The sequence below is a fragment of the Lepus europaeus genome, chromosome 18 (genome assembly GCF_033115175.1).
Source record: "Lepus europaeus isolate LE1 chromosome 18, mLepTim1.pri, whole genome shotgun sequence".
NCBI classification, from domain to species: Eukaryota; Metazoa; Chordata; class Mammalia; order Lagomorpha; family Leporidae; genus Lepus; species Lepus europaeus.
In genome coordinates this window covers 1,763,651-1,788,505 of record NC_084844.1, presented here as the reverse complement: position 1 = coordinate 1,788,505, position 24,855 = coordinate 1,763,651, and the positions used below count along the sequence as shown (strand labels likewise).

Here is a 24,855-nt window from a genome sequence, read left to right as displayed (position 1 = left end):
TTGTGACGTGGTTTCCTGTGTCACGAGAACCGCCTCCCTCAACAAGAATAAGCTCACTTTTATCCAGTCTAACCTGTGGGCTTTGTTAAAATGGAGAATTACTCTAGATCTAATTTATCTTGTTATCATGCAGGAGAGCTGTTGAGAAACCGTGGGCCCACTGGGGACTCGGTGAGGATGCGGCACGAGTGGTTGTTTTCTGAGAGCCGGAGATCCAGTCAGAGGTCTAATTTGTGATCAAGTACTAATGTGCACTCCGTGCAGGAGAGCTGGGGTGGGGTTGGCGCTGTGATACTGCAGGGAAGCTTGTAATTGGTGGGGCTAGTGCATCCCCGCAAAGCTAAAGGAATGATGGGGAGAGAAGACAGATGTGAACAGATGTGGTGGTGCAAGGCCCCAAGTCCACCTCCCGCGTGGAGGACTTGTGGGGACGCAGTGGCTCGCACGTGGTGCCGGGGGCTGCGGCCGGTCCCAGCCAGAAGAGGAGCAGGCACGTGAGGGGGGCTGGGGCGTGCCCTCACAGCCTTCCCAGGGTCTTCTCCTGGCAGAGTCTGGCTGAGTTAATCCCCCAGGAATGGGTTAGGACCACTTGTGTGTGTGTGTGTGCCAATCAAAGGGGTTCCTTGGGGCCGGCGCCGTGGCTCACTTGGTTAATCCTCCGCCTGCAGCACCAGCATCCCATGTGGGCACCGGGTTCTAGTCCCGGTTGCCCCTCTTCCAGTCTAGCTCTCTGCTATGGCCCGGGAGTGCAGTGGAGGATGGCCCAAGTGCTTGGGCCCTGCACCCGCATGGGAGACCAGGAGAAGCATCTGGCTCCTGGCTTCGGATCGGTGCAGCACCGGCCGTGGTGGCCATTTGGGGGGTGAACCAACAGAGGGAAGACCTTTCTCTCTGTTTCTCTCTCTCACTAACTCTGCCTGTCAAAATAAAAATAAATAAATAAAGGGGTTCCTTAGAGACTCAGCCCCCAGAATGTTTGTTGCGGGCTGAGCAAGTAGGCCCCTCTGCCTGGCACGCACCAGGGTTTCAGACTCCCAGAAGGAAGGCCGGCATTCAGCGTGAAGCATACGCCTGCACACACTGTCGAGGCCCTGTGAGCCCTGTGAGTCAGTCGGGGTGGGGGAGTTCCCAGACCGCAGCCCAGGACCAGCCCGGGAGCAGCCCGAGAGGAGAGCTGCTTGCCTGCCGTCCAGCTCTGTCCTGCCTAGATACCAGCTTCTCTTTCTGACTGCTCTTCCTCTGAGCACTGGGGATGAGACAGTAGGGAGTTTCACCAAGCTGGATACTGGCATGCGCATCACCATTTTCAATCAGTGATTTTCAGCCCAATATGAATTGTAATATAGCTGTCACGAAGGGGAAACAACAGCTACGTTGGGGGAAGAAAAGACTTATTGGAATTTTATGTAAATATTGGATAGAAACTGAACTTTTCTGAGCTTATGTTCTATGTAGATACTAAAGGTTTATGGAGTTGGTTTTTAGAGGGCACCATTAAATCATAATTAAATATTAAATACCTATAAAATACATTTGCAGTATAAGAGTAATTTAGATAATGTCATTGAGATAGTCTTTTTTTTTTTTTTTTAAAGATTTATGTATTTGAAAGTCAGAGATCTTCTGTCCAGTGGTTCACTCCCCAGATGGCTGCAATGACCAGGGCTGGGCAAGGACGAAGCCAGAGCCAGGAGCTTCATCCTGGTCTCCCACATGGGTGGCAGGGAACCAAGCACTTGGGCCACCTTCCCCTGCTTTCCTAGGCCATTAACAGGGAGTTGGATCGGAAGTGGAGCAGCTGGGACTTGAATGGGCGCCCATATGGGATGCTGGCGCTTCAGGCCAGGGCGTTAACCTGCTGCGCTATGCCAGCCCCAAAGGACAGAGTTTGATAAATCTCAAGGTGAAATATTCATCCAGGTGGAGAGGGAAGGGAGATGGCGTACTTTTCTGGTTTAAATTAAACTTACAGTGGTAAGTTCGTGCGGCTCAGTGGATAGTGCAGCGTGCTGCCTCTGTTTCCCCCGGTGCCAGCACCTACAGTGATATCAGCTTTTGGTGGTCCCGACAGGGCTTTCGTGCTGCCACAGGACGCCTCACGTTGCCCTTCGTAGCCACAGCCACCCCCTCCCACCGCACCCTTCGGCCCCCGAGTGCCGTTACCTGGGGCTCGGTTTCTGTAGTTTTGTCATTTCAGTAATGTCACCTAAATGGAACCATACGCTGAGAAGCCTTGGGGGGGTGGGCTTATTCTCTGAGCGTGGTCTCGGGGATCATCCAGGTCGCTGTGTGTGTCAGCTCTTTGCTCCTGTGGCTGCTGTGTGGGGGGCTGTGGTCTGTCTCACAGTTCCCTCATTGGAGGGCTCTGGGTGGTGTGCAGTTTCTGACTGCTGTGGGCGTGGGGTACAGGTTTCCATGTCTCTGCGCTGACTGCCCGGAGCATCTTCAGGGTTGTGTGGTTGTGCAGTTGCTTTCCAGAGGAGCTGTACGTCGTTCTTGTGGGCCGTACTTTCTCTCAGCACACAGCTTGTCTTTCCTGGAGCTGAGCTGCGACCCGGGGGATTCTCCAGGGTGCCCGTGTTGCCAGGATTCTCTCCCAGGAAGCCGTGCCGTGTGCACCCACGCCTGGGAACCTCTGGGAGCAAGTTCCTTGGGCTCACCTCACTGACGTCAGCGCTGTGATACTCGCGCCTGCCTCCCAGTCCTGTGCTGGGAGATGCTGTCTCATGTTTCCCCGGGAAATGACGAGTTTGTGTATTGTCGTGTGTGCGCTGGACATTTGAGGGCTTGCTTCTGGAAGTTGCCTGTTTGCAATTTATGTTCATTTTTGTGTTGTTTGATTTTGTCTTTTTTTTTTTTTTTTTAAAGGTGGTAGATGCTAGTAATTGGGCATGTACATGGTGGACATTGCCTCTTAAATCTGCGTGTATCACGTGGCGGTGTGTACTTGCACATGTGTGTGTCTTAGTGTGAAAGTTCTTCATTTCAGTGTAGTCAACTTTGTCATCTTTTTTCCTAATGAGGAGTCTTCAGAAGGTCCATAGAAAATGCATTTATGAAAACTGTGCATGGACTTACAAACTCTTTTCTAAAAATTTTACTATTTACTTGAAAGGCAGAGTGGCACAGAGAAAGGGGGAGACAGAGAGAGAGAGAGAGAGAGAGATATCTTCTGTCAGCTGATTTACTTCCCAAATAGCTGCAGCAGCCAGGCCGGAGCCCGGAGCCAGGAGCTCAGTCTGGGTCTCCTTCGATGGTGGCAGGGGCCCGAGCACTCGAAGCATCACGTGCCACCTCCCAAGGGGCGTTAGCAGGAGGAGCCGGGACTTGAACTGGGCACTTCACTATGGAGTGCAGGCGTGCCAAGTGCTAACTTAACCTGCTGTGCCACAAATCCTGCCATGAACTTGAATTTTCTGTGAATTTTGGAGTGTCTGTGTGTGCTGTGTGTATCGGGACAGCGTCTGTGTGTGTGTGCTGTGTGTATCAGGACAGTGTGTGTGTGTGCTGTGTGTGTATCAGGACAGTGTGTGTGTGCTGTGTGTGTATCAGGACAGCGTCTGTGTGTGTGCTGTGTGTGTGCTGTGTGTATTGGGACAGCGTCTGTGTGTGTGTGCTGTGTGTATCAGGACAGTGTGTGTGTGCTGTGTGTGTATCAGGACAGCGCCTGTGTGTGCGTGCTGTGTGTATCAGGACAGCGTCTGTGTGTGTGTGCTGTGTGTATCGGGACAGCGTCTGTGTGTGTGTGCTGTGTGTGTATCAGGACAGTGTGTGTGTGCTGTGTGTGTATCAGGACAGCGTCTGTGTGTGTGCTGTGTGTGTGCTGTGTGTATTGGGACAGCGTCTGTGTGTGTGTGCTGTGTGTATCAGGACAGCGTCTGTGTGTGCTATGTGTATCAGGACAGCGTCTGTGTGTGCTGTGTGTGTATCAGGACAGTGTGTGTGTGCTGTGTGTGTATCAGGACAGTGTGTGTGTGTGCTGTGTGTGTATCGGGACAGCGTCTGTGTGTGCTATGTGTATCAGGACAGTGTGTGTGTGTGTGTATCAGGACAGTGTGTGTGTGCTGTGTGTGTATCAGGACAGCGTCTGTGCGTGTGCTGTGTGTGTATTAGGACAGTGTGTGTGTGCTGTGTGTGTATCAGGACAGTGTGTGTGTGCTGTGTGTGTATCGGGACAGTGTCTGTGTGTGTGCTGTCTGTGTATCAGGACAGCGTCTGTGTGTGCTGTGTGTATCAGGACAGCGTCTGTGTGTGTGCTGTGTGTGTATCAGGACAGCGCCTGTGTGTGTGCTGTGTGTATCTAGAGCGCTGTGCCCTTGTGTCTTCTGAGCTCTGAAGTTTGCTTTTAACATCTGGCCTTCCACCCGCCCGTGCAGCGGGGATGGTCTGTCTTCAGGGGCCTTTTTTCTCGCAGGCATGTCGTGTTTGCCTCTGTTGAAGACACCGGTTTCTCACGTGTGTGGGCACTTTTGGGCTTCCTGTTGCTCTGGAGCATGGAAAGGGGTATGCAGACAACATGTAAATGTAGAACCATGGACTTGTCTCCCTGAGAGCTGTTGAGATGGGCACTGGGTCAAGTGCAGTGGGGCTGTGGCTTGTCTTGTGCGTGCCGGGTCTGGAGGGATGTCCAGCCCAGTGTCCAGTCCGGGCTGGAGCAGCTCCTCTCTGCCGTTTGCATGTGTTGCAGTGTTGCCAAGGCTGTGCCCCCTTTACCGCGTAGCCCACTTGCAGACAGTCGCTGTGTGTAATGACGGGCGACTCTTGGTGCGTGTGTGTGAGTGTGTGCTTGCACACGTGAGCGTGACATCTGGAGAGTGGGTCTTGTGTGGTTGGTGACAGGGTCTCTGTCCCTAGCCAGGTGTGACTGCTGCTGCAGGCCAGCCTGTCTGCCAGTGAGGAATGCGTGTGGGGCTCACGCCAGGCACTAGGGCAGAGCAAGGGCAGGTGGCTCGGCTGAGAGAAGGGTTCCAGAATTAGTAGGCAGACGGGAGGCGCGGGGCATTCTGGGCGGTGAAGAGGCAGACAGCGTGAGAGTGAGAACTTGTCTGTCCTGGGGCTTGTCGGTAGTCATGTCAGTGTGCAGGTGCGGCCAGGCACAGCCGCGTGCCAGGTGGTGTGGAACCGTGTCCGACTGGAGAGGGGAGCTGCTGGGAAGCTTTTGTGATGACCCGGGAGAGGCAGATTTTTGGGGGAATGACATGTGAATGAGATATTCCGACATCTTCGGGCAGATTTGGGTTGGGAGTAGGACAGGTGGGTAGGAGACGGTAACCAGGGGAGGCTAGAGAGGCACCAGGGCCACAGACCAGTGAGATGCAGAGAGCCGCGCCGCACTGGCACGTGAAGAGGGGAGTCAGGCACGCGCAGTGCACTGGAGAGTGACAGGCTGGGGTGGGGAGGTACAGTGAACGTGGACCTGTCTCAGAAAGCTGGCTGCTTGGTGTCAGGCCTCCGAGCAGACCACAGGGACATTTGCAAAGAACCTGGTCTGTCCGAGAGTCGTGATGCAGTGAGCACTCCCAGTTTGGTTGTCTTCCTTCTGGAAAAGGGGGTGGATTCCCTGAGGAGGCTACTGGTTGGAAGCTCCCAGGCGGAGCTTCCGTTAGGAGTTTAAACCAGAAAATAAGGCTGATGTGTTTAAAGGAGATACATGTATAAATGATTTACTTAAGTTTTTTTTGACCCCCATGAAGAAAAAGAAAAAAAGTGCTACTTGGGCAGGTGTTGTGGCACAGCGGGTCAAGCTGCCTTGTGGGGCACCTGCGTCCCATTTCAGAGTGCCTGAGATCGAGTCCTGTGTCCACTTCCGGTCCAGCTTTCTGCTCTGTGCACCCTGAGAGGCAGTGGACAGTGGCACAGGTACTTGCCCTGCCACCCATATGGGAGACCAGGGTGGAATTCTTGGCTCCTGGTTTAGTCCCAGCTGCCATGGGAATGAACCAGTGGGTAGAACATCTCTGTGTCATTTCGCGTTTCAAAGAAATCTTTAAAAAGTTAAAAAAGAAGCCGGCGCCGTGGCTCAACAGGCTAATCCTCCGCCTTGCGGCGCCGGCACACCGGGTTCTAGTCCCGGTCGGGGCACCGATCCTGTCCCGGTTGCCCCTCTTCCAGGCCAGCTCTCTGCTGTGGCCAGGGAGTGCAGTGGAGGATGGCCCAAGTTCTTGGGTCCTGCACCCCATGGGAGACCAGGAGAAGCACCTGGCTCCTGCCATCGGAACAGCGCGGTGCGCCGGCCGCAGCGCGCTACCGCGGCGGCCATTGGAGGGTGAACCAACGGCAAAAGGAAGACCTTTCTCTCTGTCTCTCTCTCTCACTGTCCACTCTGCCTGTCAAAAAAAAAAAAAAAAAGTTAAAAAAGAAATGGTGCCATTACAGGTGGCATGCAGTAGCATGCTTTCAAAGGCAACGCTGAGGGCTGGGTCTTACTGGGCAGCAGGCTAAGCCCATGTCAGAGTGCCCGTTGGAGTTTCGGCGGTTCACTGCTTCAACTTCCTGTTGGTGTATGAAGGAGGCAGTGGGTGCTGGCCCAAGTACTTGGGTCTCTGCTGCCCACACGGGAAATCCAAGCGGAGTTCCTGGTTGCTGGCTTTGGCTTGGCCCCGCCCTGGCTGTGGAGGGCATTTGGGGAGTGAACCAGTGATGGGAGTTCTCTCCAGGTCTCCGTGTCTTCTCTCTCAGTTGCTCTGCCTTTGGAAGGCATCTCAAACAACAAAGGCAGCGTTGGAACTGGTGCCTCAACAGGGACGTGTGGCGCTGGTGCAGAGCAAGCTCCGTGCTGCCGGAGGTCAGTAGAGGACAGGCTTGCTTGCCGTCCACCTCTGGATTCAGTTCTCAGAGTCGCTTTTCTCTTCAGGGATTTGCTTGCTGTCCTTCCCTGCCATCCTCTCTCTCTCTCCGTCTCGTCGTCTTTCTCCTATTTGTTCAGTTTCACCATGCCCATTATATAGTCAGCTAGGCACAATGTGAAAATTCATTTCCTATTCCTGGTAAGTGCAGCAAGAACTGGATTATGTAACAGGGTAGCATAGACAGAAACTGCTTCTGAATTTTGTTCATGTAACGGGTGATGTTCCCGCCGTTGTCAATTATCACAGCTCGTTAAAGTGAGCAAGTGTGTGTGTGCTGTTAGTAGGGAGGACTGGTGGGCTTAGCTCAGTGGGCTGGTGATTAGGAGGGGATGAGGCTGTGGTGGTGTCTCTGAGCATGGTCAGTCCCATGCGGAGCTGGGGGATTTATTCTCTGGCTGAGCAGGGACTGTGCCTGGGAAAAGGGCAGGACGTGGCCTCGTGGCTCTGCCATCCATGGGCAGCCTTCACTGTGGGTGGGTGTGAAGCACACCTCCTGCAGGTTGTACTCAGTGTCTCCAACAGTCTCCGTGATGGTGGCACACCTCTGGAGCAGACCAGGAGTGGTGTTTCCTAGAGGAAAGAAAACCCAGGGGTTCTGGGGCTCCTGTTGCTGTGAAGTCCTCTTCATGCCACGGATCGACCTGGCAAGGGTGGCTGAGAGTGCGGTGAGGTTGGGGTGCTCCTGGGGTGGGGTGGCTGGGCGTGCAGTCTGTGTATCTGTGGAGTGAATGGTTGCACACCTGGTCCTTCCTTGTATCACCTGGAAGCCAGTGTCGAGTAGTAGAAGGTGTTTCTGCTTGGATTCCCAACGTGGCTAGGCCTGGCTTGTCCCCAGCATTAACTGTATCAAGTCTGTGTTCTGAAAGGGCTTCCTGCAGTTGGAGACTGATGGTGCTCCGAGAACCTCTCACTCCATCACGTCCAGCGTTGCTTGCCTGCTGCCCTGTTCGCTCTGTTCTCGCATCTTCGGGTTGGTTTTGAGTCGTTTGCAAGAACGTAGTGCAGATGAACACGCCTGCAGGTGCCATTCTGCTAACTGGCCGTAGCAGCGGCGTCCACGTCACGGCGTCATCTGGCGCCCGTCTGTCCTACACCAGCGTTTACGTCCACAGGAGCATCTCCGGCTTCCCAGCTGCTCCAATAACATCCTTGATAGCTTTACATTTTTTCTCAAACCAGGATCTATTCATTGTCTTTGCCTGTGTCTCCTTGGTGTTTTTCTAAGTGGAGAGCATTTTTCGTGGTTCTGAAGAGGGGTCCAGGCTGGTTGTGATGGAGAACGACCCACGTTTGGCTCTGTGGACTTGTCCACTGGTTTCTCTCTTCTCTGGCCTCTTGTACCTGAGAAGCTGAAGCCAGAGTTTTGGTTACATTCAGGTTTGTGCCAAGAAAACCTTTTGAGTGTTACTGCTTACTTCACATTGCGCCAGGAAGTAGTCAGTTTTAAGTTAGAAAAGAAGAATTTCCGTCGGTCTAATTTTATATGATTCTTCAGTGTTGGCCTGTCTGTTCACCCTTAGCTGACTGTCTAGGTATTGAAAACTAGGGTAGACGTCTGGTTTTCTTTCTTGAAGTGTTGAGGTAGCTGAAGCCATTCCAATTCCCCAGCCATCTCTCAGTGTGTCGAGTTTTCTCTGAAGCCTTTGCCTCGTGACTGTACAAAGGCCCGGATACTTTCTTCAAACCGTTTTTATTTATTTTTTTAATATTAGAAGAGTAGATTTGATAGAGAAGTCTTTGAATTGTGCCTAAGAACATAACAGCTCCTAGCCATTCATGCCAATCTCTCTTTTTCTTTTTTAAAAGAGATTTTATTTTATTTCATTATTATTATTTTTTCTTTCTTTTTTGGACAGGCAGAGTGGATAGTGAGAGAGAGAAAGGTCTTCCTTTTTGCCGTTGGTTCACCCTCCAATGGCCGCTGCAGTCAGCACATCGCGCTGATCCGAAGCCAGGAGCCAGGTGCTTCTCCTGGTCTCCCATGCGGGTGCAGGGCCCAAGGACTTGGGCCATCCTCCACTGCCTTTCCGGGCCATAGCAGAGAGCTGGACAGGAAGAGGGGCAACCGGGATAGAATCTGGCGCCCCAACCGGGACTAGAACCCGGTGTGCCGGCGCTGCAAGGTGGAGGATTAGCCTGTTAAGCCACGGCACGGCCAGATTTTATTTTATTTATTTGAGAGGTAGAGTTAGAGCGAGTTAGAGAGAGAGGTCTTCTATCCTCTGGTTCACTCCCCAAATGGCCACAGCAACTGAAGCTGAGCCGATCCGAAGCCAGGAGCCAGGAGCTTCTTCCAAGTCTCCCATGTGGTTACAGGGGCCCAGGCACTTGGGCCATCTTTTGTTTTCCCAGGGCAGAGCAGAGAGCTGGGTCGGAAGTGGAGAATGCCGGAGCTGCAGGATCCTGCTACGCCACAGCACCAGCCCCCCAAGTAGACTTTTAATTCCATGTTTAATGAACTTTTCAAAGTAGCCTGTGGGATACCAGCCACAACATCTTGGAGCTGAGGCATGGCTGGTTTGTTCTCTGTAAGACAGAGGGCACCTTCCCTGCATGGTGTGCGGCCTTCCCTCGAACGCTCGTCTGCAGGTCTAGGCAGGTTTGTGCCTGGTTGGAGCCAGTGCCCGTGTGCCAGCCTCTGCACTGCCGACCACTTCTTGTTTGCCTGTGGATGCGCTCTCCAGACTTGGCATCACTTCTGCCTGCCAAGGTTCCCTAGCCTTGTCAGATGGGGTTGTTTCCAAGCCTTTTATCTGGGCCCCATGGCACTTGGGGCAGGTCTGTGTGTTTCCCTTGGGATCCCAGGGCCCATGGCCGTCTCTGATGCCACCACTGGCATTTAACGACGATCTCTGAAGTGAACGTTCAGAGCCCTGCCTCTCGTGACACCGTTTCATGCTTCTGTCTGCAGTGTCGTAACATCCGTGTGTGCACGCTTCCTGCAGGGGCCGGCGTGGGTGCTCACGCTTCTCTGTGGGTCACAGTGTGGAGAGTTTCTGCGTCAGTGTTGGGATTTATGCCGGGCCGTGTGTTCCGGATAAATGACTTCGTAAGGGCCATAAAATGTCCATCTCAGCTTTTGTCTCTGCCTCTGGAACATTGCGTTTCTTCTCGGTGTCTGTGGGAGCTTCTCCGAGGTTACTGTTCAGCCGGTCTTTCGTTGCTGCCTCAATCCCAAAACACTGGACTCCCTTCCCCTTCATGTCCACAGGGGCCCAGGGTGCTGGGGCCTCAGAGGTGCCCACAGCCGGCGAGGGAGCCCACCCTCCCGCCACGTCAGTGCTGAGTGACCCTGGGATGGAGAAGGGGCCTCCCTGAGGAGGGGGCTCTGCTGGCAGCACCCCAGGGACCGGCTTTGTTCCTGCTTGGAGCAATGTCTGGAGAGTGTCATTTTGAAATTGTTGTTTTCTTCTTTCCAAGGGAAAAAAAATAACCTGTTTAAACATTGCGTTTTTGAGGCTGTGGGTGCATTCTTTATGCTCCCTTGATCGGCTGCAGATTTCTTTATTCATTATGTTTGTGGCTCCTTCAGGAGGCTTGGCTCTTGCTTGCTTGTCTTTGCAAACCCCAGCGTGTTTGCAGGTCCCACTCACTGGTGAGGTTTTGCTTTGTTCCCAAGAGGCACGGGGGCGTGGTTGAAATGTGGCCTTCTTCACTGTGTGCCCTGCGTGCTTTCTCCCCACTGTCTGAGAGGATACAGAACGGGGGCAGCGAGAGTTGCAGGAATGTCAGGAAGCAATGCGGGGCGAGCGGCCGTAGAAAATGCTTCCCTGCCCAGATCGTAAACGTGGTGGCTGAGGCCGGCTGAGGAGCCGCTGGCGACACGTGTGTTCCTGCATCCTCTGCGTTCTGGGCCGCCGGCTAGATCGTGGCTCCGGCCTGCCGTCGGCTTTCCTGGTGCTAATCCGCAAAGGATGGTGGAGTGTGCTGTCACCTTTATCACCTGGACTTTGGAAGAAATTGAAATGTTTCCTGTTTATAATCCTTCCCACCTTGGGCTCTGTCCTCTGGTACTTTCTCATGTATGGTTCCTTTGTTAAGATGAGGTTTATTAAGCCTCCTTGGCTAAGGGGATGGCAGAAGAAGCCATTCGCAGCCACTCTAGCTAGGTGGAACAGGGGAGAATGTGTCCAGAGGTCCCCAGGAGGACCCAGCAGGGATCCCTGGGAGATATGGTGGACTCCAGGAGCTCTTGTAGACCTGCAGTTACTGTAGACCCCCAGGGGGCTTCTGCAGAACCTGGAGTATGGTAAACTCCAAAGGAGGGGTCTGCAGATCCTGGAGGCACTGTGGCCCTGGGGAGCTCTCAGGTGGGCTTCTGTGGGTCCTGGTTTTTCTGTAGACTGCAGGGACTTCTGAAGACCCCAGAGCTGCAGTGGACCCAGGGGGGCTTTGCAAGTGCTGAGCAACGGAGACGCCATCTGGATTTCTGTAGGCTTGTGCTGGGTGTTCCCCTGCCTGGGGAATGGTAGGTACCTGGGCCTGTGGGATTCAGAACCTGATTCCTGGCTGGCAGCAGTGGGTGTAGGGACCTGATTCACATGGTAGGCCCTGCTGTCAGAGTCTGATCACACAATCCTTTCTGTTTTCTACTCTAGGTGTAGGAGGGCTCAGGGCATATGGGAACTGGAAAGACCAGGGCACTCCACCTGGCAGGTGCCTGCCGATTCCCTGTGAGGTGTTGTAACTGGGTTGCGATGCGTAAGACCTTTGATTTACCCGTGTCTTTATATCTGGTGCCCTCTCAGCACCTGCTGGTGCCTACTCTCTTTGAAAAAGCTTTTTTTCTTTCTTCCTTGTTCCTTCCTGCTCCGGCCACCCCAGCTCAGGTCTCCTTATGTCACTGGAACAGCTTCTCTGCAGATGCCCCTGCCCTCCCTGCCTTCCCAGTCCAGGCTGGGATGTTGCCAGCGCCAGTTGTTGTCCTCCTGCCCTGACAGCGTCTGCTGAAGCCCTTTCTGCAAGGCCCGTCCGTGTTAAGGGGCCCACCTCGCCCTCTGCAGTGGTGGGACCTGAGCTGTGTTGGCCCCAGCAGGAGGCTGCTGTGGAAGCAAGAACAGAGCTGCACTCCGTGTTCAGAGATGTTCGTGCTGTGAAATGCCGTGAGCTGTGTCTGCAGCTTGGGAGAGAGCTCCACATGTGTGCATGCTTTGGGATTGCCCTGTGAAGCCTTGCCATGGTCCACGTATCATTGGATAAATTAGTCCTGATTGGATGATGCAGCCCAATGGTAATGCTGATTTTTTTTAAAAGATTTATTTATTTATTATTTGAAAGGCAGAGTTACAGAGAGGCAGAGGCAGAGAGAGAGAGAAAGTCTTCCATCACTGGTTCACTCCCCAGATGGCCACAATGGCTGGAGCTGCCCCGATCCAAAGCCAGGAGCCAGGAGCTTCCTCTGGGTCTCCCACGTGGGTGCAGGGGCCCAAGCACTTGGGCCATCTTCCACTGCTTTCCCAGGCCACAGCAGAGAGCTGGATCAGAAGTGGAGCAGCTGGGTCTTGAACTGGTGCCTGTATAGGATGCTGGCACTACAGGTGGCGTCTTTACTCAATAGGCCACAGCGCTGGCCCCCAGTGCTGATTTTATTTCCGCTCAAGAGTGGGGAACTGGGGCCCAGCACTTACCACGCTGATGAAGTCTCTGGGCAGTGCTGGCATCAGCCGTTGGTTGTACTGGGAAGCCCTGTTCTGCTGGCAGTGGGCTTTACCGTGTGTCCTGACCCGGGAAGGAGCAGAGACATGCACTGGAGCCCTTGTGCTCACACATTCGTGGTCCTGCGACCAGAGTTCCCAGGATGCCTGGTGCTTCTTAATACCATTCCAGCTCATTCATTTCTGTGAGCCAGTCTAGTGGGTTTGCTAACCAGCAGCTTACTTTTCATATCTCCTGAGTGTGATATGGAGGGTGTTTGTGGATGAACAAGATCCGAAGATAAGTTCATTTTGGTGCAAAAAAAAATTTTGTCCATTCACATTTTTCTCATAATATGCATTTCCATGGACTTTTTGAAGACCTCTTATATGCATAGATTTCAGAAGATTATTTTTGCATTAAAGTAAACTTGTTAATTTTTTTTATTAGAGAGGGATGAACGCGAGAGTGCTCCTGCCTAGTGGCTCACTCCCCTATGCCCACAGTGATGGGTTGCGCCAGGCCAAGGCTGGGAGCCAGGAATTCAGGCGTGGCAGGAGCCATATTACTAGAGCTATTACTGTTCCCTTCCAGGGTCTGCTCTAGCAAGGAGCTGGAGTTAGGTGCCAAGACTGGGAAATGAACCCAGGTCTTACTGCTAGGCTAAATGTCTCCTTTCTAAATTTACCTTTTAATTCCAGCTTCCACAGACTTTTTGTAGTACTCTCGTACATACGTGCACACCATGAGAAAAAGTCGTTGACTGTTGTGGTAAAATCCTTTTTATAATCCACTCCCCACCCCTCTTACAGAACACACCTGTTATGGTAGAAAAGGGAAAGCACACACAGGAGGGCTGGGCACTGTGAGGAGCAGGGGAGCCCGCCGGGGTCCCTGGGGTGGGGGCAGCAGGAGGAGCAGGGGAGCCCGCCGGGGTCCCCGGGGCGGGGGCAGCAGGAGGAGCAGGGGAGCCCGCCGGGGTCCCCGGGGCGGGGGCAGCAGGAGGAGCAGGGGAGCCCGCCAGGGTCCCTGAGGTGGGGGCAGCAGGGGAGCCTGCCGGGGTCCCTGGGGCGGGGGCAGCGGAGGAGCAGGGGAGCCCACCGGGGTCCCCGGGGCGGGGGCAGCAGGAGGAGCAGGGGAGCCCACCGGGGTCCCTGGGGCGGGGGCAGCAGGGGAGCCCACCGGGGTCCCTGGGGCGGGGGCACCGTGAGGAGCAGGGGAGCCTGCCAGGGTCCCCGGGGCTGGCTGTACTCGCTTCTGTGGTATTCTGCATGTTTGGAATAATGTTGGGGTGCGGTTTTGTGTCCCCCTCCTTTCAGTGGGATGTGTGAGCCTGTCTCAGGCCACTGCATGTTTGTTGGAAACACACCTTGTCACAGCTCTGCTGGGGTAGAATCCACGCCACAGAGCTCACCCACTCACCAAGAGTGCAACCGGGTTGTGCAGCCAGAGGCTGGCAGTATGCTGTCGTGCTCCTTTGGACGCCTGCCATTCATTATGCCCTTCCGCTTGGACCTTTGGCTTCAATAGAATTAGATATACCTCACTAGATTTTATATTGTTGGGTTATTTTGAGTTAATTTGTAACTTCATATGCATCTCTTCTGTCATCCCCTGTTTATCACATTTTCACTTTTTAGGTAAGGAGACTGAATTGTTAGTTGAATTGAAGAATCTCCCGTGTAGGCGTTGCTAGGAGATGGCTCAGCCCTGCAGGTGCACACTGGGCTGTACTCTTGTTCATTTCAGGAGCCCCAGTACAGACCTGTGGGTCACAGAAGTGGCTGCTTGGCTACCAGTTGGTCCTCTGTAGCCTTTTTTTTTTTTGACAGGCAGAGTTAGACAATGAGAGAGAGACACAGAGAGGAAGGTCTTCCTTCCATTGGTTCACCCTCCAAATGGCCGCTATGGCCTGTGCGCTGTGCCCATCCCAAGCCAGGAGCCAGGTGCTTCCTCCTGGTCTCCCATGGGGTGCAGGGCCCAAGCACGTGGGCCATCCTCCACTGCCTTCCCGGGCCATAGCAGAGAGCTGGACTGGAAGAGGAGCAACCGGGACAGAACCAGTGCCCCAACCGGGACTAGAACGTGGAGTGCTGGTGCCGCAGGCAGAGGATTAGCTTAGTGAGCCACAGCGCAGGCCCCTCTGTAGGCTTTTGCAAAGAAAAACATTTCTTTAGTTAGTTTAAAACAGATATGATCTCTGTAATACTTAAAGTAAGCTATAATATTAGCTTTTTCTCAGGGCTCTGTGATGTTGGTTTTTTGTGTTGCAGGGGAGACCTGGTGACACGAGAGCCACTGTACACACGTTTGAGAGGGAGCAGTGGATGAGGCTTCCCACAGTTGATGGAGAAAATTTATGTCTTGGGGCCAGTGCTGTATGCAGCAGGTAAAATTGGCACCTGCATTGCTGGCATCCCATATGGGCACTGGTTCAAGACCCAGCTGCTCCACTTCTAATCCAGTTCCCTGCTAATTAACTGTCTGGGAAAGCTGTGGAAGGTGACCCAAGTATCTGGGCCCTTGCACCCATGTGGGAGACCCTGATGAAGATCCAGGCTCCTGGCTTCGAGCTGGCCCGTCTGTGGCCATTGCAGCCATCCGAGGGGTGAACCAGAAGATAGAATACCCTCTCACTCTGTCTCTCCTCCTCTCTGTGTAACTCTTTCAAATAAAGAAAGAAATCTTAAACAAAATTTTTTAAAGAAAAGATAGAGAATTTACCTCGTCTTTCCTTTGTATTAGGTGGTTTTCCTAAGAGAGATTTTTTAAAGGAGTAAAATATAGACTGAATTTGGCAAACAAAACCAAAACCAAGCATTTCACCCTAACTTAGACCTGGCTCTAGGTAACCACCCGAGCTTGAAGACTCTGTCCTGTGATCTCCATTCCCACTGGAACCAGCACAGGTTGTAAAAGCCCGGACGCTCCCAGGCCCACACAGCTGCGGCTGTGCCCCCTTGTCTGATGTCTGCGATGCGCAGCTCACTGTTTAGGTCTCCGCAGGTCTCTGGGACGGGAACTGCTCTTTCCTTGAGCGACTTGATCGTCCCCTCCCTCCCCGCTTGGAGTTGTGTCTGCTCTCTCTGCGGTGTTCCAGTTTCTGGCTCTCTATGAATTATGCATTTGCAAAGCTTTGGCTCTGCCACAGTGTCTGCTCGATGCTCGGAGTCCTAATGAGCACCCCTGGGGATTGGGTGGCTCTGCCGGGAGACAGACCAGGGCCTGTGAACGTTGTGCCAGGGATGGCAACCCCAGGCCTGCTTTCTGTGTGTTTTCCATGGCGTTTCTCCGTGGACGGTGGGAGGGGGATCTCGCTCTGCGTGCGGGGAAGAGCGAGCGGTGATCGGCAGTGAAGGCGCACCCTCCCTTCGTTCTGCTCGCTGTCTCAGATGTCCCTCGTGCCAGCCGTGACGTGACCTTCAAGCACGCATGTCTCCAACAAGTGTGATTTCATCCTCAGGAGGACTCCAGTGGAGAAATCCTTTGTGATTTGGTTTGAGGTCCTTGAGTGGTGCCAGGTGCTAGTGTCCTTTTCCAGTGTGTGTGGTCTTTTGAGTAGGGTGGGATGCTCTGTAGTTTTGAAATCCAGAAAAGCTCAGAATGCTACACCCAGATGCTTCCGCAGCTCACTGGTGGCTAACTTGGTGTGGGCTGGGGTGAGGTGTTGTGGTGGAAGGCGGGGGTTCTGAATACTGGGTGCTGCTGCAGACCCTCCCGGGTGTGAGATGAGAAACGATGCAGAAGTCATGCTGTCCTGTTGTAGACCTGCAAGATTCCGATTCTGAAACACAGCTGGCGCCTGCAGATGGGAGGGACACTGCCCAGGCTGTTGTAACACGGTCCGGCCTCTGCCCGATGGCCCCTAGCCTCTCCCACCCGGAATCCCAAGTGCTGTTGGCACCCTGGAGTCGGGGCACAGGGTCCTGAGGAGCCTTTCCAAGCTGCTTCTGGGACACAAGCGAACCCTCCTGGGTCCAAGCTTGAGAACCTGCCAAGTCTAGCGGCTAAGAGCTCCCCCCGCCCTCCGTCTTAGGGTGAGATGGACTCATGGCAGGGTCCACGGTCACAGGTTGTTGTGGGTCCTGAAGCCTTCAGAGTTTCTCCCAGGGAATCCTCTGCAGATTCAGTCACCTCGGGCGCGTCACACTGTCTTCTGGAATTAAAAGAGGAAAAATGTTTCAAAGTCCAAATGGTTTCTTTTATATTATCATGCATTTTGACACATTAAATTTGATAGCCCATATGCGTTTTAAAAAATTCTATATCTGTATTATTAAAAAGCATTAATCTAGAATTTTTAGAATGAAGTTGCTGTGGAAATGAAAACAAAACACCAACAAGGCTCTAGCTGGGAATTGAAGACTCCCTCACTTGAGGTTCTGTCAGCGTGGTTAACACTTGCAGAGGGCAGGGCAGACTTGATGGGCTGGAGTTTTCTTAGATGGGACACAGGCTGTGGGGTTAGGTGTACCTGGTCTCCACTGTCTTCATGTGCATAGCATAGCTGACCCCCCCCCCCATCTCCCTCTGGGCCACGCCCTCCTGTCACTCACCGTGTCAGTGGTCAGAGGAACCCTTGCTGAGTAGCACAGGTGAGAAGGGGCGAGGTGCTTGTTCCTGGAGGCTCTTCAGCCAGCTCACGGGGTGAAGGGATTGCTGGCTTGCCGTTAGCGGTCTGTCTGAGCACCTTGGATGTCTTCAGAGCCATGTTTTATAAAACTCAGAACTTACTTTACTGTGCATTATTGTAAATTTGTTAGCTGCGGTTGTAGAGGTAGAGGGAATGTAATTTGTCTGGAATGATGGCCAAGGTAGAAGAAATAGGGATAAAGTCAGAGCTGCCAGGAACACCGGTGAGGCAGGAGGCAGGGTGCCCTCCCCAGGGCCTGCCAGTCCGAGGGAGCTGGGCCCGGCCGCTGCCCCTCTGCTCTGGCTCCCTGAGAGCACAGTGCCTCTCTCCCTGGGTGCCTCGGTGAGGTGGGGACACCCACTCAGGGTGTGGCCTGTCAGTGCAGGGTGAGAGGACCGTGCGCTCCAGCCATGGGTGCAGTGCCCACCATGGAGGCCGCTATCCGTCGGAAGTGCAGGGCAAAGCCCAGCACCTGCAGGCGATTTCCTGGGGGTAAGAGGAGGCAGAGGATGAGCCAGGGTTGGCCTAGAAAACTCTCTGCCCCTTTCTCTTGGTACGTGGGGGTTGGGACTCCAGGGCAGCAGCTGCACAGCGTGGCGGAGGAGCAGCGTGGGCTGGCCCTGGGGGCGCCCCACATGGTTTCTCCTGTGGGCTTTGTGAGAGGAGCGTGTCACCAGTAAGGGATGCTGTGTTTGCAGCCTCAGGACGCAGTGAGCACCAGCTGGGACCTGGTGAGCAGGTGGGAATCCGAGAGCACGCGCTGTAGCCAACCCCGAGTGTGTGGTGTGGTCTCCTGGGCACGCACTGTGATAAGGCTCACTTTACAGTCATACCGCGAGAGGACGTGAAGGCAGCTACTGACGGAATAGGATGGTTACGGAGTGCGCTGTAGCGAAGCCACGTCACCCCTGCGTTGCGGTGTCTGGCCCCACTCCGCGTGCAACGCCGAGAGATGACACAGCACCTGTGGCGAGATGGAGTCGGGAACGGTGTTTGGCCATAGGTCAGCTGCTCGGTGGCTGCTTAGTGGGTAGCATGGACACACTGGGCAAAGGGACGGCTCATCTGGGCGGGTGCGAGATACCATCAGAACACTCAGAACCGTGGCAATTTAAAGTTTGGATTTTCCATTTATATTTTTTGGCTGAAGTTGACAAAGCTGGCCGTGCAGGGCCGGGGGCTGCTGCCGTTTGCCCAGAGAGGACCTGACCTGGGCAGATGTTTCCCACGGCCACAGGGAGCCCAGAGTGTTCTTGTCAGTGGCCTGCCTCAAAGGCTGGGTCAGCCATGTGGGCCACTTAATACCGTAGCCTTCTGCTCGTGGGTGGATGGGTGGATTTTCAGTCCTTGCTCTTTTTTTTTTTTTTTTTTTTTTTTGACGGGCAGAGTGGATAGTGAGAGAGAGAGACAGAGAGAAAGGTCTTCCTTTTTGCCGTTGGTTCACCCTCCAATGGCTGCTGCGACCGGCGCATCTCGCTGATCCGAAGCCAGGAGCCAGGTGCTTCTCCTGGTCTCCCATGCGGGTGCAGGGCCCAAGCACGTGGGCCATCCTCCACTGCCTTCCCGGGCCATAGCAGAGAGCTGGCCTGGAAGAGGGGCAACCGGGATAGAATCCGGCGCCCCAATCGGGACTAGAACCTGGTGTGCCGGCGCCACAAGGCGGAGGATTAGCCTGTTAAGCCACGGCGCCGGCCCAGTCCTTGCTCCTGACAGTGGGAAAGGGGACATTTGTCTCTCCCAGTTCCTGGGACAGGATGCTGTACTCCTTAGTTGTCTTGGAGGCAGGGGTGAATAGTGTTGGGAGAGGAAGGACCGAAGTACTTCCTTCCCTCGCACTTTTTTCTTTTTTAAAGATTTATCTATTTATTTGAAAGAGTTACAGAGAAACAGAGGGGCTGAGGTCATGCTGAGTGACCTGTAGGACGGGGTGGCCGAGGGCAGGACTGCCAAGGAGTGAGAGCTGGGCTTGCCCTTGTGCAGAGCAGGGGCAGGGGGCTCTGGGGCTGGCCTCCAGCAGGGGGTGCGCTGCCATGTTGAAGCACGGTTCTGCCGCAGCTAGGAGGCCAGCCTGGGGGAAGGGCTCTGTGGCCATGTGCCTGTGTGCATGTGTGTAAGTGTGCAGTGTGCACTGGAGCCCAGCTGGTATGGGTGGTGCTTCGGAGTGATGTGGACCCACGGAGGAGGCATTCAGCAGGGACGGGAGAAGACAGAGTGGATTTGGGCCAGGGCGCAGGAGCAGGGTGCTGGAGGAGCCCTGAGTGGGCTCCTGGTTTGAAACGACACCTGCAGCTCCTGTTCCCCAGGGTGTTTGCTCCCTAGCACCTAAAAGGAGTGGGTGGCACCTAGCAGTCACACACTGAATGTTTGGTGAATAAGTGAACAAGCAAATGGTGGCTTTCAGGTCGTTCTGGCTTGAGCAGCCATTGAGGCAGGTAGAGCAGGCAAGGGCCCAGGGAGGGAGTCATTCCAAGCAGCAGAAAATGGATCAGATGAAGGTGTTGTTTGCAATGTACAGTGTGGACACAATCTTCAACATGTGAAGAGTACAAGGAAATTAGCCAGGAAAAATCTAAAGCCAGTACACGTATGCAGTATCGTTATGAGCAGACGGTTCACAGAAGGTGAGCATTTCACCAGCGTTGCTGACACGTGAGAACACACACTACACCATTTCACCAGCGTTGCTGACACGTGAGAACACACACTACACCATTTCACCAGCATTGCTGACACGTGAGAACACACACTACACCAACCCAGGACACTGTCTCTCATCACGAGAACCAGAAGAGTGTGATGAACTGGTGGTGGAAAGGGATTCAGTGGGATGTATCGGACCCTTAACATGTTTGTGTCTTTTGATTAAAGAATTCTTTTTCTGGAGATTATTGTAGAAAAGTAGCTCCCGCCCTTCGGTGCCAGCCCCCATCCCGTGCTCTGCAACCGTCTTCAAAGAAGGAGGTCATTCACTCAGTAGCCTTGGGTGGCACAGGTGACAGGCGTGCGGAGGTGGCTGGAGGGGCAGGGTGCTGGGAAGGGGTTGAGTGTTTTGGGGACATTTTAAAAACTGGAAAAATGCACCTCTGAGCTCCACATTGAAATCGGTGTTTTACCTGTTGTACTTCCAGATGAAGACGGTCAGCGTGGCCTTAGTCTTGTGCCTGAATGTCGGTGTGGACCCTCCAGACGTGGTGAAGACCACGCCCTGTGCGCGCCTAGAATGCTGGATTGGTGAGTTCCCGCCCTTCCTGCCAGGAGACAGGGGCTCCGGGAGGTCTGGTCTGGCAGCCTGCACGCTGCTGTCCTGCCCAGGGGGCTGTGCTGGCTTGGTGTAGAAGCTGGGATCTGATTTCTTTTTGGAGTTATGTGACCTCTTAGTAATTTTAGATGCACTCACGTATGAATTCTGGAAGTGTTTCAGGAATATTAATACATATTAATAAAATCATGTTTATTGACTTAATGTAATTTCCCTCCTTATGATTTTTAAAGGTACTTTCTCCTTTGTTCTCTTCATTTTATCTGGAACTCTGGTGGGGAGGGAGGGGAGAGGGAGATTTGATCTTCTGTTTGCTGCTTCATCCCCAGATGCCCACAGCTGCCAGAACCCCATCTGGGGAGAAGCTGGCACTCAGGCAGGTGCCCTGCCCCGAGCTGCAGCACCCAGAGCGCTGTCAGGGCTGTCAGCCGTGCCAGTGCCCGCCCCTAGTCTCTCTGTTCAGTTTGCCCTGGTGCTGGCACATGCAGGTGACCCACACTTCGGGAAATGGAGCAGCTGCTGTTTGCCGCGGGTGTACTTACAGAAGGAGAACTGAGCCATTTCCAGTGGAGCATTCCGTGGCGTATCCGCCTCACAACGCCCATGTTTGCTGAGTGCTTGCAGTGTGCTGGTTCCTGTTGGAGGCCTGGTCCGTTTTTTGACTCATTCAATCTTTCAGCAGCCCCGTGAGGCAGGCCCCCTCTTAATCTCTATTTCAGAGCCGAGAGAGGGGAGGCAGAGAGCGGAGTTTGCACACAGGTGTCCTGCAGGTAGGCGCAGAGCTGAGGTTTGCAGTCCAAGTCTAGAGAATGAATTTGTCTTTTTTAAAATCTTGCTAAAACATACAGAACATAAAATATTATTCCAGACATTTTATTTTTTAAGAAGATGTATTTATTTGGGGTTGGCCCTGTGGCATAGCCAGTAAAGCCACTGCCTGCAGCGCCGGCGTCCCCTATAGACGCCTGTTCGAGTCCTGGCTGTCCTGCTTCTGATCCAGCCATGGCCTGGGAAAACGGTAGAAGATGGCCCAAGTCCTTGGTCCCCTGTACCCACACAGGAGACCTGGAAGAGGCTTCTGGCTCCTGGCTTTGATCAGCTCGGCTCTGGCCATTGGTGCCATTTGGGAAGTGAACCAGCGGGTAGAAAACTTCTTTCTCTGCCTCTGCCTCTTTGTAACTCTGCCTTTCAAATAATTGTGCCTTATTTGAAAGGCAGAGTTACAAAGAGAGATGGAGAGATAGAGAGAGCTTCTATCCAGTAGTTCACTCCACAGATGGCCGCAATGCCTGGGGCTGGACCAGGCTGAAGCCTGGAGCTAGGAGCTTCATCTGGGTCTCCCACAAGGGTACAGGGGCCCAAGTATTTGAGTCATCTTCCGCTGCCTTCCTAGGTGCATTAGCAGGGAGCTGGATCGGAAGTGGAAAAGCTGGGATTAAAACCAGTGTGCATGTGGGATGCCGGCGCTGCAGGCGGTGGCTTAACCCCCTATGCCACAGTACTGGCCCCATATTCTGGACATTTAAAAAAAAGTAGTTTTTTTTTTTTTTTTTCATCTACTTGAGTGGTAGAGTGACACACACACGGGGTGGGGGGTGGGGGGCTGATCTTGTACCCATTGGTCCACTTCCCTGATGACTACATCAGCTGTGCAGGCCTCTGTCCAGGCTTCATTCTCGGCTCCCAGACCGGGCCGTGTGCTGCCCTGGTTTACACAGGACAAGATCATATGATGGCATCAACCGCTGGACGTCAAAGGCGCCTGGCCAGAGTGGTGACGTGATGTCGGTGACGGGCACAGCACATTCCCACCCTCAGTGTTGTCTTACGAGAGGCCAGCAGAGTGCTAGTGCTAGGGACTGCGGCGTGAAGCTCGCTTCTTCAGGCCCAGCGTGTGTTGCTTGGGTCACAGTCAGGTTGCTGGGAGTCTCACTGGATCTGCAGAGTCGACCGTAGAGGGCTTCATGGCATGGAGATGCCCTGCCCGGTCCGGCTTCTGCGGACGCTGGTCCACTCTCAGGTGCACACCGTCCCAGTGGGTTTGAGGTGTGGTTCACTGAGATACCAGTAGGCATCACCCACGTCTACTGAGCACCATCATGGCTGTGCCTGGATCTGGCTTTGGTTGCATCATCGACACCACACCCTGGCCAGCCTGCTCAGAGAGCCAGCGCCCTTGTGTGTTTGGAGTGGGTGCAGCATGCCAGGCTGGTCTTCTGGGGCCTCTGTCCACCTGCACACCTGTCCCACGGCGTGGCGCCCTGCCCTTGCCCCTCCCCTGCCGTTGCACTTCCACTGCTAGGTGCTGCGTGCTGGGCTCACAGAGGAGCGCCTTGTCTGTCGGCCCTGGGAGGCCCTGCCCTGGCCGTGGCTGACCTCAGCCCGGCGTCAGCGCAGAATTCTGTGCTCTGGACGTTTTGACCCATTTTGGGAGGGTGTTCTGGGATGAGGTTTGCCCCCCCCCCCCTCCAGGTTTGTGTCTCTGCTGGTCGCAGAAGCTCTGGCTTCTGAGAAGATGGGCAGGGACAGTGGGGCTTGCAGCTCTCCCTCTCCTGTGCTGCCAAGGGGAGCCCCCCTCGTGCTTTCTCGCAGACACCCAGGGTCTCCCAAAGTGGGCTCTGCGCTCTCAGTGCCGTTTTAGCTGCTTTCTCCTATCTTCCCGGGGTGGAGGCAGTGCTGTGTGGCTGCTGGGTCTTGTCTCGTGGAACTCCGTTTGCTTGGCTGCCCTGCCGTCTTGGCCCTACCGAGCACAAGAGAAATTGTCGCCACAACACTCTGTCACGTCCTGCCAGCTTTCTCGGTCCTAAGCAGAAGCCCCCACCACCACCTTTTTTTAATTAATTAATTAATTTATTTATTTATTTGACAGGCAGAGTGGACAGTGAGAGAGACAGAGAGAAAGCTCTTCCTTTGCCGTTGGTTTACCCCACATGGCCGCTGCAGCCGGCGCACCGCACTGATCCGAAGCCAGGAGCCAGGTGCTTCTCCTGGTCTCCCATGGGTGTGCAGGGCCCCCCCCACCTTTTAAAAAAGATTTATTTATTTATTTGAAAGGCGTATTTATAGAGAGGGCAAGAGAGAGATCGATCTTCTGTCCTGCTGATTCACTTCCCAGATGGCTGCAGCAGCCAGGGCTGGTCTAGGTTCAAGCTAGGAGCCTGGAGCTCCCTCCTGGCCTCCCAGATGGGCGTCGGGCACGAGCACTTGGCCTGTCATCTGCTGCCTTCCTTGGTGTGTTAGCAGGGAGCTGGGTCATGAGGAAGCTGAGTAGCTGGGATTAGAACCAGCACAAGTGGCAGTTTAACCTGCTGTACCACAAACCAAGTTCTGTCTCCCCCCACTCCTCTTATTTCTTTAACAAAATTTACAGATTATTCTAATCTGAGTTGAAGCAAGGAGTTATTTTCCCTGTTTTATTTGCCTGCCTCGCGCTTTGGGGGTGTCTTAGGACAGCTGTCTTTATCTCACCGCTTCCTGTCCCCAGCTTAGGCCCTTTGTCCTCCATGTCCGGTGACAGAAGCTGCTTTCCACGGCCGATTTTGTTAGACTTGCTCTTGGCTCGCTGCTCTCCCTGGTGACCATGCTGTTGGAATTGACTTCTTATTAGGCACTGCCGACCGTTTCCACTTCATTTATCGCTTGTCACAGCTGAGTTTAATCAATTGTTTTCTGTTTTCTCCCTCTTTAACTACTCTTACGTTAGGTTTTTTAGAATGAGGCTTCCTACCTAGAATCCTGTGTGTGCTCCTAGGGCCGCCGGATCTTTGGGGATCTGTGTACGGCGTCACCGACGTGCCGATCCCGGGCCAAGGAGCCTCAGCCTTATTAGAGTCTCGAGGGCTCTTTTACCCCCACCCTCACCACTCCTCCACCCCCACAGAGGCCGCACGTGGCGTGAATGTGAATAGAGAAGGTTTGTGTGAGGATCCAGCAAACTCGGAGCCCTGTGTTGCAGTTTGTAAAATTTTCTACCACTTGGGAACGTAACCCTTTGCAGTAATTTCACCTGGGCATGGAGGTCAGCGGGCGTGTGCTTCTTCGACGTTGAAAATGGCCGCTTGGATGCTAAGAAAACGTCTCAGTCCGGTGACTTTAACGATGCATTGTAAGACAGAATCCTGGGTGGTCGCCTGGCCTAGTGGGGAAGACAGCACTTCGGGCGCCTGCATCTCGTGTCCGTGGGCCGTCCCCAGCTCTCTCCGCGTCTCCACTTCCTGCCAACGCTGTCTCAGGAGGCCGCGGTGAGAGCTTAAATGATTGGCTTCCTGCCACTCCTGTGGGACAGTTCCCAACTGCCAGCTCCTGGCTTCAGCCCCCCCACTCCCGCGGGTCACTGGGGGCTTTCCGGGAGTGACCCAGCTGTCTCGCAAATGAATTTATAAAAACGTTAAAAAGAGAAAAAGGGAATCCTAGTTTGATTCAGCAAATTTGCAGTGGCATCCAGCAGCCCATGTTTTATTTTTTATTTTGAAAAGTTTCAG

At 53.9% G+C, this 24,855-nt stretch overlaps 1 protein-coding gene across 3 annotated transcripts in view; it reads left to right on the top strand.

Annotated features, from left to right (window-relative positions):
* The window catches only part of RPTOR (regulatory associated protein of MTOR complex 1), a 349,585-nt gene that overhangs the window by 54,958 nt on the left and 269,772 nt on the right, over nucleotides 1–24,855 (top strand). For all 3 annotated transcript variants that reach the window (XM_062216247.1, XM_062216248.1, XM_062216246.1), the window contains exon 2: nucleotides 20,244–20,346. In XM_062216247.1, the coding sequence (XP_062072231.1) occupies nucleotides 20,244–20,346 (103 nt within the window). The remainder of the gene's footprint in view (nucleotides 1–20,243; nucleotides 20,347–24,855) is intronic.